The 19329-nt window shown below is 42.7% G+C and overlaps 1 protein-coding gene across 13 annotated transcripts in view; it reads left to right on the forward strand.

Moving 5' to 3' along the window:
* The window catches only part of LOC101418519 (long-chain-fatty-acid--CoA ligase 1-like), a 73583-nt gene that overhangs the window by 25826 nt on the left and 28428 nt on the right, over positions 1-19329 (forward strand). For 11 of the 13 annotated variants that reach the window (XM_058301579.2, XM_058301630.2, XM_058301688.1 and 8 more), the window contains 2 exons: positions 9883-9997; positions 16818-16882. In XM_058301579.2, coding sequence (XP_058157562.1) covers positions 9883-9997; positions 16818-16882 — 180 coding nt within the window. The remainder of the gene's footprint in view (positions 1-9882; positions 9998-16817; positions 16883-19329) is intronic. The other 2 variants (XM_071213855.1, XM_071213853.1) reach the window with 1 other exon arrangement.

Consider the following 19329-nt stretch of genomic DNA (forward strand, 5'->3'; position numbering starts at 1 on the left):
CTCTTTCCTGCACTCAGATTGCAAAACCCTGCAATGATTGCCACGGAGATAGTTCTTTGCTTTCTTTGCTCACTTTGCAGCATCTGAAGGACAAGGTTTGGGGAGGTAGCTAGTCAAATAATGAGCGTGGATCAAAACCTCAGGGTTCCTTGCTACCCTGTAACATTTGTTGTTCAGCAATTGGAGGAGTCTAGGTATTTTTAAAATATCCTATCCAAGTGCCATTGTAATTTAGAAATTATGGGCAAGTGGGTGAACCCAGGGTGCCCATAGGCTGGCCCTTAATGCCCTGCTTTTATAAATCAAAGATCCAGGGCTGCTAGATATAGGAATTGATGGCTAGAAATCCTCTCTTTTTTATATATATTTTTTATTTTTATTTTTTAATTATCTTTTTAAAAGTTATAGGTCACAAAATGTTGCATTACAAAACATAAGAGGTTCCCATATACGCCACTCCCCACCCCCCACCCACATCATTTTTTATTGTATTTTTTTGAAGATACATAGATCACAAAAAAAATGTTACATTAAAAAACATAAGAGCTTCCCACATATCCCCCCCCCCCCACTCCTCCCACATCAACAACCTTTCATCATTGTGGCACCTTCATTGCATTTGGTGAATACATTTTGGAGCACTGCTGCACCGCATGGAGTATAGTTTACATTGTGGTTTACACTGTCCCCCAGTACATTCAGTGGTGTGGGCTACCCCTGCGGCCGTTAGCTAGACGGCTTTCGCCTCGGTGAGGCGAACTTCTCGAACGGGTTGTGAGTGACGACGGGCCCCGGTACCACACAGCCAGGTTAAACACACAGTAACCACCCCGGAGACGCAGGCTCGTGGCTCAGGTCTGATTTATTGGGGAAGGGGCACAGCTTATATAGGCAGGGGTGGGGGCCTGAGGTGACGTGTCAATTACAGATGGGCTAAGGGGAGTGGGATAATATGAAGCAGCTACTTGATGGGATGAGGTAGTTTTGAAGTTGGCCAGGAAGAAGGAAGGTGCCTTTTGTGATAGCCATTCTGTATGCTTAGCGGCTATTCTGGCTGCATGTTGTTTGCCAGCAAGCTCACCAACAATACCTCCGTTTTTGTTTTATTTCAAGACTGCAATAACTGTGCCTGTCTTAGGTTGTTCTCCCTTGAGAATCTTACCCGTCTTTGGCTACCAGTTACAAGTCATTTATGCCTCGCAGTTGCGCCTGTCTTAGGTAGCCTCCCTCTGGAGGTCTTACCCGTCTCTTGCTGCCAACTGAGCTTTGTGGCTGGAGGGAAGGTGGCTGTGCGCAGCTACACGGCTACACGGCAGTGGCTTCAGGTTCTTGTGTTTCTTCTTGCATGAGCGGTTGGTACTGACGAAGCTGAAGTGAATAAATGGTGAAGGCTGAAATGTTTTCTATTCTTCTCTGTAGCCACTTAATGAGACAAGGAGCTACAAACACAACACAGATGATTATCATCTGGACCAATAAGTGGTGTAAGCCACTGTACAAGGGGGGAGGAGAGCCAATTCATGAATGGGGGACTGAATGATTGAGTTTTAGTTAAATTTTTACGCAGGTCTTTTAATATTTGGATATTTTGTTCTACTATACCAGAGCTATTAATATAGAAACAGCATTCTTCTTGAAGGTTTAAGCACGTTCCTCCTTTTTCAGCTGTAAGTAAGTCTAGGGCCCTGCGGTTTTGGAGGGTTACGCTGGCTAGGGAGGTGAGTTGCTCTTGAAGAGCTTGAAGGGAGGCAGTTGTGGAATCAAGGGCTATTTGTACTGATTCTTTAAAATTACCGGTAATGATAACAGTGTGTGCTAAGGCGCCACCGGCAAGTCCAACAGCTACAAGGGAGGAGGTAAGGCTGGCTCCTACCAGAAGGGGAAGGAAGGCGGCTCGCTTGCTACGGAATAAAGAGAGCAGCTGGGAAGCTTCGGACTCTGTATGTAGTATAAACTGCGGGACAATGACTACAGGAATACAGGGACCGGGAGTGGTGGAATTAATCAAGGGTGTGATTGTTTGATTGCACCAAAAACAAAGAGGCCTCTTGAGAGCTGGATGGTACCTGTAAAGGAAATGTTTGTTGTGCAGGTGGGAGAGAAGGAGGTATGGCTGGTGTGGAAGCAGGGCTGCTCCAAGGGGGGGATATGTGTAAGGGGGGAAGAGAGGTTGCCGGATGTTGCTGAGGAATAGTCGGAATAGTTGGAGGTAGAAACAGGGACAGCCGCTAGTAGGGGATGCTGGAGGGAGGCGCACAGGAAGCAATGAGAAATATTGGCAATTCCAGATCGATTAAGGAGAGAGACGGTATTATTGAGAATTGTGACCCAAGAAGGGGGATTATATACTAGCAGTTGCTTGTTTAATTGCTTTTTTTCTGGAAAGATACAAGCAAATCCTTGTCCTTGTGTTAGTAGAGGGTGGAGACCTTTCCATATGTTAGTGAGGGGGTCTTTCCACATAACAAGGGGGACCGGCGTGGGGGCTAGTCTTAGGCCTCCCCAATGCCAGGTTGCTGGAGTAGTATGATTTTTGTCAAAGGTAAGGAAGTTGATAGTGACTAGGGTTCTGTTGAGCAAATCTCAGGGGGTTGCTGTGGGGAACTCCCCTGAAAGTTTCTTGATTGTATTTTTGAGGAGCACATTAGATCGCTCAACTAGGGCCTGTCCTTGTGGGTTATAAGGGATTCCTGTTTTGTGTTGAATGTTCCAGTCATGGCAAAATTGTTTAAAAGTTTTGGACTGAAAGCAGGGTCCATTATCTGTTTTTATAGTCCAAGGGATACCCATTTGATTAAAGGCTTGAAGGCAGGCTGTTATAACTTTTTTTTTTTTTTTTTTTTTTGCTTTTTCTCCAGATAAAGCAGTGGTGAAGAGAAATTTGGAGAATGTGTCTACTATCACATGGACAAATTTATAGCAGCCAAACGAGGGGACATGTGTGATGTCCATTTGCCACAGTGCGTTTGGACGGAGGCCCCGTGGATTAACTCCTTGGGGCTGTAAGGGGCCTATAGGAAGGAAAGGTGCGCAGTGTTTGCACTCACGTGTGAGGTGCTTACACTGGGCTTGAGTGATGCTGGGAAAAAGGTGATGGAGGGAGTGAGCTGACATGTGGAATTTTGCATGTAGGAGCCTGGCTTGATCTGAGGAGGTAGAGAGTATGGAAACAGTGAGAGAGGAGTCAGCAAGGTTGTTTCCTTCTACTAGTGCTCCAGGTAATCCAGTGTGTGAACGGATATGCTGGATATACCAAGGAACTGTACGATTTTCGAGGAGGAGTTGTAGCGCTAAAAGGGTGCTATCAATGAACAAACTGGGCTTAGCCTTTAGGGTTGCATAGGGCAGTATTCGAACGGCATTGGCGGCATAGGCGCTGTCAGTGAACCTGTGAGGCTAATTTTTTACCAATATAGGGAGGAAGGCGGCTCTCTTTGACACAGATGGGGATAGTAAAATTTTCAGTTTGCCTTCTCCATAGTATGTTAGTTGCGGGGTACTGGCTACTAGGATGCAAGGCCTCATTTTTATAGAATAGAGCATTTTTGGGTTATAGTTAATTTTCCACAATCATAAGTAGGATTCTTGGTTATGATTAAATTGTAAGAGGGAAACAAAGTCACAATAAGCTGAGTATTATTACTTTTGAAGATAATTATGGCCTGATTTTTAACCTACATACAGGAAGGATGGTTACTAATGCATAAGGGTCGATAATCAAATGGTAATATGAGATTATCGATTCTTTGTCTTTCTTTATAGGGTTTAATTGGCAATCTATTATCAATTGGTATAGGGAATATATGGGTTTTATTCAGATATATATGAAAGAATGGACTTTTCCAGGTTAACACTCTAAGTAATGGGGGGTTAGGTATATAGGCCTAATAAGTGTAATTACTGGCAGCTTCCTTATTACTTACGATCACCATCATCAGAAGTTGTAGGAGACTCCATCTCTTCATTCTGGAGTTTAATCCTTTTCGCAGATAACTAAATTTGTTCTCCATTTTCTGAAATGATAAGAGCATAGCCTCACCCCCTTACTATAATCCTGCCTTTTTTCCACACATTGCTTAAAATATCTTTCTAGAATATTGGCTGATCTTCATTTCCTGTGTCTACTGTAGATGTTTGACATTTTCCAGAGTGACATTCCGCAGGTGTTAATGAATTATAAACATTAAGAAAATGTAAAGTAAATAAAGCTTTTGCTAATTAATCTTTTGGTGTCATAATACCATTATCTCCCCCTTTTTATTTTAAAAGCATAATTTTTAGGGTATGATGGCTGCATTCAACTATGGCTTGACCTGTAGGATTATAAGGAATATTAGCAACATATTGAATACCATATTTTAAAAGGAAAGATTCAAAGGATTTACTAATGTAAGGCGGTGTATTATTAATTTTTAGAGGGCATCCCATTACAGCAAAAGCAGACTATAGATGTGAACGAACATGATGAAACCATTCCCTACTTTGAGCAGTAGCCCACATAAAATGAGAATAAGTGTTAATATAAACATGAACATATTGTAGTTTACCAAAGGATGGTATGTGAGTAACATCCATCTGCCAAAATTGAGTAGGAGTCAGGCCTCTGGGATTAGTTTCAGCTTGAAAAGGCACCGCTATTAGTGGTCCACAAGTAGGACAAGTGCAAATAATTTCTTGTGCCTGTAGTTTTGTTAACTTTTGATGTTTATTTCGCAGGCCTTTAGCATTATATGAGTTAAAGCATGGTAATCATGAGCACTTTGTAAACACCCTACTAATAAACCAGCTTGAGCATTATTTGCTGTCATAGGACTAGGCAAAGAGGTATGAGAGCTTATGTGAGTAACGTAAATAGGATGCTGTTTTAACCTGATGAGATGTTGCAAGTCAGTGAAAAGTTGAGATAACTCATCAGTAGCAAAGATATGAGCTGTTTTAATATGCTTGACAGTAAGACTTACATATTTAGAGTCAGAGAAAATGTTCAAGGGCTCTTAAAACATTTGTAAAACTTTAATGACGGCTGAAAGCTCTGTGCATTGAGCAGACAAATAAGGAGTTTGTCAAACCTGGTCTTTTTGAGAAGTAACGTATGCTGCTTTTCCATTACTATTACTATCAGTAAATACTGTACAGGATGGTTGGGCTATGCATATAGCCCTGAAAAGCACTGCAAAAGTTTATTGTTGGATTTTTTACAGATAGAGGAATGCAGCTGGCTTGATTTGTCTAAGAAGACACTAAAGAAAGTCTTAGCAAGTTTTAAAACAAAGTGATAGCGATACAGCTGGACTTTAACTTTTTGCAACAAACTAGCAGTGTTTGGGATTGCTGCATACTACAGTGTTGTTACTTTAATCTATGATAAGAGGTTGTTTCTGTGACACATACTCCATACTCTTTTATAATAATTAAAACCATAAATAACCACATTGAACGTCTCTTTAATATTATGCTGAAATATTGGTAACTTTATACACTTTTAAGCATTCATAGTAACCTTTTATTCATACGACTTTAATTAATAGAGAGTTTAAGGAAAGAAAAAACTTGTTAATTTTATAATACTTTAAAACACCTTTTATTTAACTTATAGCATATTAAATGAACTCAATTATTACTTTAATTTTTCTTTCGAGGTAAAAGAACAAATCTCTTATAATTAGTTTGGAATAAAAGGCTACCGTTCAGGATTAGGTTTTGAGAAAGCAGTTTTGAACATTATGTTCCTTTAAAAGAGATAGCGCAAGAAGCACAAGAAGCTATTTTGATAAAGCAGACTTTCTTTGTATACTGATTATTGAGGATAAAAACTTGTACTAAAACAGATTGATTTGAGAGGCCTTGAGAAAGAACAAAATTTTTAACTTTGCATTAGCATAGTACTTGATATTAAAGCCTTTAAAATTTTATAGATAGGCCCATTAAATTTTATTTAACTTTAACTATAAAAATTCCTTTTCCACCAACCTTCTGCACTTCCAGTATTCACCCAGGTTTTGTCCCACACTCTATTCTCTCCAATAATCAATCATTTTATCTTAGGACAAAATTATCTTCTGTTTCCTTAACAATAAAAACACATTCCATATAGCCTACATACAAAGTTATCAAGGAAACTTCTTATAACATAATACCATGAACATTAAACAAGCTTATTAAAATAATGAACTTTTCTTTAAATACTTAGTAGCATGCAATATCAGAAACAGTTTTCTAGAAGCAAGTTGTGAAGGGAGGCTGGCTGCAGCCAAGCTTTTTTGTTATAAAATTACCTTTTATTATTATTATTATTATCATTAATTCAGGTTTGTTTAAACACTTGAATTTAAACAATGCTTTATAAAACTTCTTATAATTATTTATAACCATATAGACTATAATTATATTATTTTAAGACAAATTTTACCTTTACAGAACACATTTCTTTACTTAAAGTTACCACAATACTTTCTATAACTTGCCACATGTATTTAAGTTCCAAGAGTTTATGAAAATTAGCCATCCTACTTTAGGACAATACACACCTTTTTACAAAAACTTATTAAATTTCAGTTAGCATTTTCACAAACTTTTAACCAAATATTCATTTAAGTTTTACATCCTTCATATTATCCTGTGAAGAAAAATAAGTTACTTATTTCAATCTAGGCAAGAACAACTTTTTATAAAAAGACTTATAGTAATTTTGTTAATCAAGACTTATGATTTTTATCATTGTAGAGATCTTATTAACATTTAAACTTAAGTATTAACATAAGCGCTTATTTAATTTTTGGCCATTTGAATAGAGCTCTTTTATAAATTTTTAGTAATTTATATTACCATCTGGAGTTATCAAAATATACACTGACATTGAATGAACAGACAAACACAGAACAATCACAACACAGTAACAGAAACATACAGTTTACAATTAACTCATAATTCTTACTTTCTTGGTATAGCTGCTTCTAAGCTGTCCATTATACCACATTTTAAATATAACTTCTTAAGATTTCTTCTGGAATCCATGTTGCCTGTAACATGCAAGCTTGTGCTTGGAAACATTGTTATTAGTTTAGTTATGGTTAAACATTGTTCAAAGTAGGGGGGCTAGCCTGAACTTTTGGAAGGGTTTATTGCTCCTCACCTTTTAAAGCACTTGGGGGAATGACTGTTTTAAAGCACTTGGGGAAATGGCTTTTCCAATCAGTAGGTGTATTGTGAGCATGAGAAATGCTGTTTAATAACATCTGAGCACAGGGGCTATTAAGACTATATTCTTGAACAGATTTACAAAGGTGAATAATGGTTTTATGATACTAAGGAGCCTAAAAGGGAGGAGAATCTCATTGTGGTAATTTACTGGAAAGAAGTGAGGAGTGAATGGGTGGTGATTAAGGACAATTGCAGTAAGTGGAGCTGAAAGAGGAGGTGTAGAGGCGCGGCAGTGAGAGTTAGTAAGCGGAGCTGAAAAGGGAGGTGTAGTAGGCGTGGCAGTGAGAGAGTTAGGCTCCCGCGTTTTACCCAGTGTCCAGCGGGCGCCTGTAAGGCAGCCGTGAATAGCTAAAAGAGCGGGTATGAGACTAAGAGGGAAGGCTTTGCCTTCGTGGACCTTAGCGGATTTGACTCACCTGAGCAATTTAGCCCAAGTGGCAGGATTCCATATTGCAGCAGTGGAGAGCCACCGGTTAAAACGGACAAGAAGGTCCGAATACTGATGGAGGTATTTTTTAGTGATTTTAAGGTGGCGGCTAGCTAATAGGGCATGTAACGCCCGTGCTTCTAGTGCGTTCTCAGAAGAGGCTAAGTTCCCCATTCTGAGCTTCACTCACCGATACGAAGAGGATCGCTTCGGATCCCGCTGGTTGCTGTCCGGACGAGGTGGGGGGTCCCTGTTCAGGGCACCAGTTGTGCGCTACCCCTGGGGCCGTTAGCTAGACGGCTTTCGCCTTGGTGAGGCAAACTTCTCGAACGGGTTGTGAGTGACGACGGGGCTCCGGTACCACACAGCCAGGTTAAACACACAGTAACCACCCTGGAGACGCAGGCTCGTGGCGCAGGTCTGGTTTATTGGGGAAGTGGTACAGCTTATATAGGCAGGAGTGGGGGCTTGAGGTGATGCATCAATTACAGATGGGCTAAGGGGATTGGGATAATATGAAGCAGCTACTTGATGGGATGAGGTAGTTTTGAAGTTGGCGCGCGCGGGCTTCTCTGGCGGGAAGCTGGCCAGGAAGAAGGGAGGTGCCTTTTGTGATAGCCGTTGTGTATGCTTAGCGGCCATTCTGGCTGCATGTTGTTTGCCAGCAAGCTCACCAACACAGTGGGTCATGGTAGGATATATAATGCCCAGTATCTATCCCTGCAATATCGTTTAGAACAACTACAAGTCCCGAAAATGCCCCCACATCACATCTCTTCTTCCCTCTCCCTGCCCTCACCAACTACTGTGGACACTTTCTCCCCCTCAATGCTACAACTTCTTCCATTACTAGTCACAGTAGTTGTATAATAGAATACCAGTAAGTCCACTCGAATCCATATTTCATTCCTCCATCCTGAGGACCCAGGGATGGTGATGTCCACTCCACCTCTACATCGAGAGGGGACTTAGATTCCACATGGATGATGGATGGGATTCTCCTGCTTGGAGTTGTAGGCACTCTTGGTTCCCCGATGTGGTAGTTGACCATCCTCACCTCCCTGTTAGCTGACCTGGGTCAGTCCAATGAACCAGAGAGTAGGAGTAGAAATCCTCTCCTAGAGGTCACTGGGTTGAAAAGTGGTTTTGTGCCTGCTTGTGAAAAGAAGCAGTTAATGCTGGTCTGGGCAGGAGTGAGAAGCATGCTGGAGGCATACTTCACAAGGAGAGTATTGGAAGGGGCAAAAAAAAATGCTGTTTTCCCCACTTAGGACTGTGGTTCTCTCTAGAAATGGATGTAGCATTAAAATCCAGCCAAGTCAGGCCCTGGGTTCGTGTCCCAGGGCCTCCTTGTAGAAGGCAAAGCTGGCCCGTGCGCCACGGAGAGCTGTCACAGCAAGATGCCACAACAAAAGGGAGACACGTAGATACAGAAAAAACGCACAGCGTTGTGTCAGTGGACACAGAGAAGAGACAGCAAAGGAAAAGGAACAAGCCATGGGGGGGGGGGGACAAATATATAAATAAACCTTTTTTAAAAAATCCAGCCAAGTCTTCCACAGTCTCTTTATAAACTCCTTGCTTTTTTCTCTGCCTTCCTCCCGTTTCCTCCATCATCTTCTCTCCTTTTCCTGCTCTCTTTTGAGGGAATAAATAGTTATAACCTGATGGGTATTTAACTGTTAATTGCTTATAGATATCCATTTTATAGATGAATGAGAATGCAATTTTTAAAGCTTGGCCTTTTTACCCAAGAAATCCTCAAGGATGTTAATTTGCTTTTGCCTTGAAAGATGAGAGCAGCACAAAAATAACTCCCAACCTTAAATCTTCCTTTCTCTGTTCTAGTTTTGGGAACCACTGATACTCAGGTGTCCTGCTTTTACTGCCCTTCCCTTCCCCATTCCTGCCCCAGTGGGGTATTTGAACTTTTATTTACTAAGTCAGCCCACCTAGGGGGGCTGGCCTCAGGAGGAATCTTACCTTGTAGGAATAGAAGAATATAATTGTGACGAGTGATTAGTTTATTAATAATAAATTAGTTTATTTTTTTTAACTGGGGAGAAAGCTCCATAAGAACATTAGAGAAAGTAGGTGATTGATTTATATTAGCATACTCAGCAGGTGTTCCCTGGGCAGCTAGCTACTCTTCCTCCGCATTGCGCTCCGTCGCAGGGATTGTGGGGATTCCACTGGGCACGTTAGGCTTTGTACTTCCAATGCTTCTAACTTGCCTTCTCTGTCTTTCGCAATAGGGAAGTGATGGTGCTCGAAGATCTGCGATACTTGACAATGATGAGCCCATGATGTATTTCTATGATGATGTCAGAACATTATATGAAGGTTTCCAGAGGGGTATGCAGGTGTCAAGTAAGCATTTTACTGAATTTGCGTGACTAATGCTTAATGTTTTTCGTTAAGCAAGAGTGGTCTTTCTTTCAGAAAGGTACACTTGCTCAATTCTTTTCGTCTACTTATGTTGTTCAACTATCCCTCTCTCCTCTCCTACCATTTTCAGAGTGAGTCCAAAGCACACTAGACTGTTTGGATATTCCCTGTGACTAAGAGTCAAATATGCTTTCAGCATGTCCTGGGTTTCATAGTCACATGTTCTTTAGCTCATGATAGACTAACATTTCCTGGCAGGAAAGAGGTCTGGGCCAGTGTTTTTCAAACATACGTGACCACTATAGCAGGTTGTTATGGTTGAATCCCAAAAATAGATACTGGATTATGTTTCTAATCTGGTCTGTATCTGGGCCTGAGTTATGATTAGGGCTTTGATTGGGCCCGTTGGTGGGTGGGGACTCACATATAAAAGGTATGGCAAAGGACAGAGTTGAGGGTTGTTAATGTTGGAGTTTTTTTTTTTAAGATTTATTTATTTATTTATTTATTTATTTATTTATTTATTTATTTCTCTCCGCTTCCCCCGCCAGCCCCAGTTGTCTGTTCTCTGTGTCTTTTTGCTGCGTGCTCTTCGTCTGCTTCTGTTGTTGTCAGCGGCATGGGAATCTGTGTTTCTTTTTGTTGCGTCATCTTGTTGGGTCAGCTCTCCGTGTGTGCGGCACCATTCCTGGGCAGGCTGCACTTTCTTTTGCACTGGGCAGTTCTCCTTACGGGGCACACTCCTTGTGTGTGGGAGTCCCCTACACGGGGGACACCCCTGCGTGGCCGTGCACTCCTTGCCCGCATCAGCACTGCGCATGGACCCGCTCCACACGGGTCAAGGAGGCCTGGGGTTTCAACCACAGACCTCCCATGTGGTAGACCACTGGGCCAAGTCTGCTTCCCCATGTTGGGGTTTTGATGTTGAGTTTGTTGCTGAAGCCTTAAGCTAGAGCCTCAGGGAAAAGGACAGAGCCATTTGCCTGATAATCTACAGCTGACCTTGTGGAGAAAACAGAGGAGCTGAGCCCAGAGGATCCCAGGAAGGCTGAACCCTCTCAGACTTCGGCAGCCATCTTGCTCCAACACGTGAAAATAGACTTTGGTGAGGGAAGTAACTTATGCTTTATGGCCTGGTATCTGTAAGCTCCTACCCCAAATAAATACCCTTTATAAAAACCAATCAATTTCTGGTATTTTGCATCAGCACCCCTTTGGCTGACTGATATACCACAGAACCCATGTTTTGAGAAATAACATACTGACATCCCAAGGAAGAAGTGTCCTGGTCAGAGACACGTTTGGAAATGTTGACTCATGGGATTACCCTTAATCACTCCTTGTTATCTGGTATCTGCCTTTCTTCCCTGCCTTTTTCCCTTCTAGTTTTCCCTGGAATCACATTGAACTTCTTGCAAAGTGTCAGGGTCAGGGTTTGCCTATGATAATAACTATTTATAAAGTAGAGCAGTGTCATGTAAGGCTACCACTACCACAAAGCATGTACTTATATAAATGTATATATGTATTTTCCCCAGTGTTGCAATGGGCTTGGAATCATCTTGAAATAGGATGAGTAACATTATGCTTCTAACCCTCCCCTGATTTACATTAACATAAATCACATATTTGGTAGGGTTTTGGGGTTTGTTTTTGGTCACTTTTTCCACTTGGAACAGAAGAGTTCCTATATGAATGTGTCAGAGAAGTTGAAGAGAAATAAAATTAGTCTTCTTCATTGTATTCACCAAATGGGTGCTGATGCAAAGTACCAGAAATCTGTTGACTTTTATAAAGGTATTTATTTGGGGCAAAAGTTTACAGTTACAAGGCCCTAAAGAGTCCAACTCAAGGGTGCTTCCTCACCAAAGTTGGTTGCCACGTGCTGAAGCAAGATGGTGGGTGATCTCCTTCCTTCTTCCTGTTAAGACTCTATGGACCCAGTTTCTTGTGATCCCACCTGTAGGCTGGCATAGGACTCATCTCTCAGGGCTTCCTATATCAGTCTGGCATAGGGCCTGTTTTTTATGCAGGCCTTATCAGCTGCAAACTATCAGGCAAATGGCTCATCTCTCCCTGGGCTTTAGCTGTTTGAGCTTTCTGTCCCCCAGCATCCACGGAGCTCTCTCCCTTTGTTGCCTTCTGTATGTCTTCTTGAGTGAGTGTCCATTTATATAGGCCAAAGGGACAGGGACTCATCCCGAGCTACATGTTACTGACGTAGCCCCATCAGAAGCCCTACACTGATTTTATCAAGTAAACTGAGAGGTCCCTCACTGAAGCTAATACAAAGGACATCACGCCCAGAGGAACAGATCAGATTACAAACATAATCTCTCTTTTGGGGATTCATAAAGAATCTCAAACTGCCACACTCATCTGTACTGTTTGAAAGGAGCTACTTTGCAGGTTACTCTCCCCGCCCCCCACCAAAGCATTTAAAAAATTTTTTGTTCTAGGCTTTAATTTTCTGAAGCTATTATAGAATTAGGTTTTTACAGGAGATCGAAATGCAGCATTTAGATAAGGTGGTCAGAGTTAATTGAATGGTGGGAGAAAAGCCAGCCTAGAGCTTTTAAGCCCTATCTTTTTAAACTTTAGCTTGAATGCCATTCGTAAGCTTGAGTTCCCTGTCATCAGTGGTTCTCAACCCTAGCTGCGTGATAAACTCATCTGGGGAGCGTTTGAAAAGAATACAAAGGCCCAGGCCCCAGCCCCAGAAACTTATATCAGAATTTCTATTAGTAGGATCTGGGTCTGGTATTTTTTTAAGCTCAGGTGAGTTCAATGGTCTAGAGCAAGGCTTGTTGCCACTTTTCTGCAAAGGGCTAGCTAGCAGATATTTTAGGATTTCTGTTGCAGCTATTCAGTTATAGCCATAGATCATACGTAAGTTAATGAGTATGGCTGAGTTCCAGTAAAACTATATTTATATAAACAGGCAGCTGGCCTAATTTGACCCCTGGTTGTAGTTTGCCAAGCCCAGTTCTTGAGGACTAAAATAGTATATTTAATATAATAAAGCTAAAGTAATTTTTTCCCCATCTGAAAACAAAATCTGTTGGAATTTGTCGGTCAGCCGAGTCTTTGTTTTAGTCCCTGTAAATTGATGAGGGTCTGAGAATAAGGCCTCCTTGGTGCTCCTTTCTGTTTTTGTCAGGACTGCTTTGGAAATAGCGAAGAAGTCAGTATGAAGGGCTGGGGTTGGCAGGCTCAATCCTCCCCTTCCTCATACTGATTCTTGAATCCTCATTTATCAAGCTTCTCTTCTCTAGGGTGTAACTCTGTGAAATAGACTCAGGCTTATCGGGGCCCCAAAAGGGACCATTCTCTACTTCTCATGTCCCAAACCCAATCAGAATACCTTAAATAACACACAGACCTAAAATAGTGAAACCAGGTGTGTTATGCTTTTGAACAGAAATGCAGATGCCCTCATCAGCTAGGAGGTGACACAACCTTAGCAGGAGGGTCCTGACAGAGCCACATCTGGCCAGAGTCTCAGAGCAGTACACTGGCTGGATAGGCTGACAATTTTCCACATCACCATCAGACTAGTTCCTTTCTGCTTAACAGTTCAGTCCTCAGTTTATCCCTCTCCTGTCACATTTTACTGTAAGCTGCAAGGAGAAAGCAGGCTGTACCTCCCACACATTGCTTGGAAATCACCTCAGGTAAATACCCAAGTTTAACCCTTATAAGTTCTCCCTTCCATGCAACGTGAAAACCCAATTTTTGCCAAGTTCTCTGCTATTTTATTACAAGAGGCTATTTTATAAAAGGCTACTTTATAACTGCCTCTCCTCCACTTTCCAGTAACACATTATTTCCTTTGAAGCCCTTATTAGAATTACCTTTAATGTCCACATTTCTACCAACATTCTGTTCATGACAATGTATGTATGTGTGTGTATGAATGTATCTATTCTCTGAGATCATAGAAACTTTTTCTCACTTATGTCTGAACCCTCACCAGACTTGTCCTTAATGTCCATTTCTCTACCACCAGTCTCTTCAAAGCAATCTAGGCTTTTTCTATTGAGCACCTTAAAATTCTTCCAGCCCCCACTCATTACTCAATTCAAAAGCCGCTTCCACAGTTTTAGGTGTCTGTAATAGCAGCATCCTACTTCTCTGCACAAAAAAACTCTCTTAATTTGCCAGGGCTGCTGGTTGACTTAACAGGAATTCATTGTCTCTGGTTTCAAAGTCTGGAAGTCGCAGGTCAAGGCATCAGCAAGTCCATGCTCTCTCCCCAAAGTCTGGAGAGTTCTGGTTCCCGCTGACTTCAGGCTTTGCATTATTCAGCGTTCTCTAGGGAAACAAAACTGACCAGAGAGATCTGTCCATAGTATGAGGTTTTATAAAATTCTTTCACCCCCTTTGGACTTGGATGCACAAGTCCAAATTATATAGGACAGGCTGCAAACCAGGGGCTCTGATGAAGTTTCTTGGTGAACTCCTCAGGAGACACTGGCTGTCTGAAGTATCATGGGAATTCTCTCTGAATGCTGAAATCACTCCCCCTTTTAAGGCCTTCGGCTGATAGATGAGAGGTCACTCATTGCTGACTGCAATCTCCTTAGTTGATTGTAGATGTAACCAGTCCTCTGAGCCATCAACTCATGATTAAAGCCTAGGACATGCCCTTGTATTACAGTTAGCCCAGTGCTTGCTTGACCCAACAACTGGGCGCCGTTCCCTGACCTAGCTGATGCGTTAGCCTGTCCTGGGCTTCTTCCTATGGCTTTCTCTGCCTTCAGGCTTCTCGATTTTTTTTTGTTTCTGGTCTTTACTGACTGACCACGTCTGTATTCGTCAGCCAAAGAGGTGCTGATGCAAAATACCAGAAACTGGTTGGTTTTTATAAAGGGTGTTTATTTGGGGTAGGAGCTGACAGATACCAGGCCATGAAGCATAAGTTACTTCCCTCACCAAAGTCTATTTAGAGCAAGATGGCTGCCGACATCTGTGAGGGTTCAGGCTTCCTGGGTTCCTACGTTCCCTGGGGCTTGCTTTCCTCTGGGCTCAGGGTTCCTCTCTTCCTGGGGCTGGCTTCTCTTTCCTCTGTGAATTTACTTCCCAGGGCTCCAGCATAAGTCTTTAGCATCAAACTCCAACATCAGAAACCCTCACATCAAAAGCTCTAACTCTGGGAAACGGACTTGGCCCAGTGGTTAGGGCGTCCGTCTACCACATGGGAGGTCCGCGGTTCAAACCCCGGGCCTCCTTGACCCGTGTGGAGCTGGCCCACGTGCAGTGCTGATGCGCGCAAGGAGTGCCTCGTTATGCAGGGGTGTCCCCCGCGTAGGGGAGCCCCACGGGCAAGGAGTGCACCCGTAAGGAGAGCCGCCCAGCGCGAAAGAAAGTGCAGCCTGCCCAGGAATGGCGCCGCCCACACTTCCCATGCCGATGACGTCAACAGAAGTGGACAAAGAAACAAGACGCAGCAAATAGACACAGAGAACAGACAACCGGGGGCGGGGGGGCATTTAAATAAATAAATAAATCTTAAAAAAAAAAAAAGCTCTGCCTCTGTCCTTTGCCATGCCTTTTATCTGTGAGTCCCCACCCACCAAGAGGCAGGGAGTCAATGCCCTAGTCATAACTCAGTCATGCCCAGATACAGATCAGATTACAAGCATAATCCAATATTTCTTTCTGGAGTTCATCAATAATATTAACCTGCTACAGCATCTAAGTTTCCTCTCTTTATAAAAGCCTTCACTAATACATACTGTCTCACCCTGATTCAGTTTGAATCATAACGAATAATATCTTCAAAAGTTCTTCAGTACAAATGGGTTCCTACTGACAGGAACACAGATAAAGATTAAGAACGTGTCCTTTGCTGGGGTACATGATTCCTGCTGTCACTGCATTGAACTTCAGACGTCCCCGTGCAAGTACCTCTGCCGACCCAGGGTCACACAGCGCTGCTGTTAGGAAAGGTTCTTGAATGCGGTGAACTCTGTGTAGATGTGGCAGCTTTTTCAGGTGGATATAGCGTTTCCCTTAAACAAGCAGCCCACCTCCGACATGCACCTAGAGACCACAAACTGAACCTAAAGTGAGCAGGAAGAGGCTTACGTAATTACAAATATAATTTATTTATCTACCGGTAATCAATTATGTACTGCTGTGCTTGTCCTTAATATGAATAATTAATATGTTATTTTCTTTCTTTCTGCTTATTCAGTACCTAAATTGGAATCAAGACACATCCTGGATATTTAACGGTTGCTTTCATAAATGCCTTGTTTTCTCTCATTTTGTACCTTTTCTTGAATTTTGTTGGTCCTTGGTGAAGACTTCACCCTTAATTAGAATTCCAGGATATTCTTGATACCTTTGATCAACAGAATTTGGACTCTTAAAGTTTTGTTTTGGCCTTTTCATATTCTGAGTTAGAATGCTTTAAACTTCTCTAGAGGTTTTGAGGATTCCTCTTCTGAAAAGCTGTACCAGGATCTATTTTACCACTTAACCACTGACGCCTTTTATTTACCAGTAGTGTGTTAAAGAGGAATGCACAAAATGAGTGTTCTTAAAATTGTGCTTTTCTTTGCTCTTATCTTTTTCTCCTTCTCTTACCCCATTTAAGAAACAAAATAGAAACAGACAGGCAAAATAAAAATCAGACCAAAACTCAGGGAGGAAACTTCCAATCTGATCTCATCGTTTCTAACCTGGGAGCCAAAGTAACTTCTCCCTGGACTTTGCAGAATAAGGTGGGATACGAATCGAAACCTAGGAATATTTATGCATATGAACTCATCCTTTGTTTTTTTCCTTTTTTTAGATAATGGTCCTTGTTTAGGCTCTCGGAAACCAAACCAACCCTATGAATGGATTTCTTACAAAGAGGTGCGTTTTCTGGCTTTTGTGGACTCTCATATGGGCTGCAGTGCTAGCTCTTGGTGCCACTGGATGTTCGGGCTGGAGAGTTGCTAGAAAGAGTGAATATACTCTTTTAGCTCAGGGCTTGGGATAAACTTGTAGCATCGAAATGGAGATGAGCTTTACACAAAGCTTTGGGAAAAACTGGTTAAGTACCTTTGCTGGGGTTCCAAAGCGTTGTGGAGTAGAATACAGTTTTTTAGTTAAAATCGTAGACGTGTGCTTGAAGCACGTGACTCTTCTCCTAGACCCCTTGAGGATGCAATTACTCCTCTCTCGTTTGAAGAATGCTGGAAAAATTTAGAAGCCCCAGTATCAAGTAATGTTCTCCTTTTATAGACGAGGGAACTATATTCCAGGAAGGGCGATTACTCGCTCAAAGTCTTTGCTGGTCTGTAGCAGGATGGGGCCAGAAGCGGGGCTGGGAGGGTCTCGCGTGGGGCTCTGGCGCCGCAGAGCGCCACCGCCTACTTAAAGCCGCGCCATGTGCCCCAGGCAGGCCTGGGGTGCTGCGCGGTGATGGAGGAGATCTGCAAGGCTGTGCGAACTCAGGACGCTGGGGACGGGCTCTCACCACACAGTCCCTGCTGACCGTGGCGGCACATTTTAAAACAGTAGTTTGTGGACAGCAGGTAGCAGGGCAGGAAGCTACTGCTTTTCTTTCTTTCTTTTTCATTTTTTTCAAAAGAATGAATCCAGGTAGCGGCCTGAGGCCCTGCAGGAGCAACTGGGAGTGTCAGCCCTGCTGCCTTTGGTGTCCAGGCAGCAGTCCAGGAGGGGCTCTCTGTCCTGGGGCTTCCCGGGCCCCGGGCGAGTGGGGCAGTTGGAATCCTGGGGTATTCGTGAACGCAAATGCACTTCCTCCTGGGTTTTGTGCAAAAGCTGTTCTTAGTAGTCAGTGCGTTTTGGGGTGTGCATGTGGAGGGGGTGTCCTTGGAGCTCCAGGGCCCACTTTTCTGGACTAGTGCTTGGGGGTCCTCCCAGGAGGGAAAATGTTCTGTTCTTCCCTTCCTACCTCTGAGGGTCAAAAAAATGCCAAAGGCTTTGTTCAGATAGCTTTGACCTCTTTCAAGAGAGTGAAAGGTGAAACAGCTTACCCTGTCTTGCCAGGGGAGGGAGAAATGAGCTCAGGTGAAGACCGTTTCCCTGCCGTCAGCTTGCCTTCCCAGACCCAAATAGCAGTGTGCCACCCAGTCGTAGTATCCAGTCATTGACACAAGGGGTGTCAAAACAGTTTCTGCGACATCGTGTCATGCTCTTCAGGGCTCACAGAACTCCCTGCTCTCCGTTTCCTTCTGCTGCGTTTGTTGGCTGGAAGAGAGAAGACGCGCACCCACGTCAGGCTGGATTTTTGAAGCAGATTGAGAATCACTGGGGTTTCTGAAGGCGTTGCTCTAGATGTGTTGTGCGTTTCAGTTGGAGTCTGGCCAAGATATAAAACTGGACTTAACTGAAGCCAACTTTGGGGTTGTACATGTGAAACATTTTTTCACTGGCCCAGTGATTCTGACAGTTTGGGGACTAGAAACTCCTCTGAGGGTACTTGAAGACTAGTATGAAGGCTTTTTCCAGAAATGTAAATGCATGTGTGTTCTGTGAAGCTCGGCAAACAGTTGCAGGCGGTTCACAAGTTAGGATCCTTAAATGTCAGCCAGAGTTGTGAAATGGCCGGGGGAAATGGAAGGCAATGAGCGTGTTGCTCTCTCTGCTCTCCCAGCGCCACTTCTGGCTTCTGTAGGCAAGCCTGGGTGCCTGGTGCGCTGTGCCAGAAACAGCAAGGCTCCAGGGCAGGGGGGGCTTGGTTTTATTTCCTACGCGTGTGGATGAGCTTTGAAAGTACCTGGAGAATTCACCAACTGAGAATTTAAAAAAAAACAACTTCCAAATGTTAAGGTTTGGAAAAAAGACTTTCAGTTAACTTGGAGAGTGGAGAGAGGATGTCAGCATATAATCCTGTCTAAATTTTGTGAATCTGCCTATTTTTACTTAGTCATAATGATGGTATGCATTTTTGTATTCGCTTACGTTACTTAACATTATCAAGTTCTCCTAAATTTGGTATCATTTTTATAATGGTAATATTTACTGGGTCTATAGCATTTGTTCTGAGGTGACACAATCAGCCAGCCATTGGTCTTTTTTTTTCCCCTTGGAGTTTGTGACTGTAGATATATTTTGAAATACGGAGTTTGGTATGTAGGGCTTTTTAAAACCCCCTTCTAAAATGAAATTAATCCCTAAAAATAAATTCCCAAGAATCGAATTGTGGAACCTGGTGATAAGGGTTCACATTCTTTTCGGTGTCTCAGAGAACTTTCTGTTTCTGCATTTGTACCGTATACATGGTTTTTTAGGTACTGGGGCCAGGGCTTGAACCCAGGATCTCATATGTGGGAAGCTGGTGCTCAACCACA

The sequence above is a fragment of the Dasypus novemcinctus genome, chromosome 1, assembly GCF_030445035.2.
Source record: "Dasypus novemcinctus isolate mDasNov1 chromosome 1, mDasNov1.1.hap2, whole genome shotgun sequence".
Classification (NCBI taxonomy): Eukaryota; Metazoa; Chordata; class Mammalia; order Cingulata; family Dasypodidae; genus Dasypus; species Dasypus novemcinctus.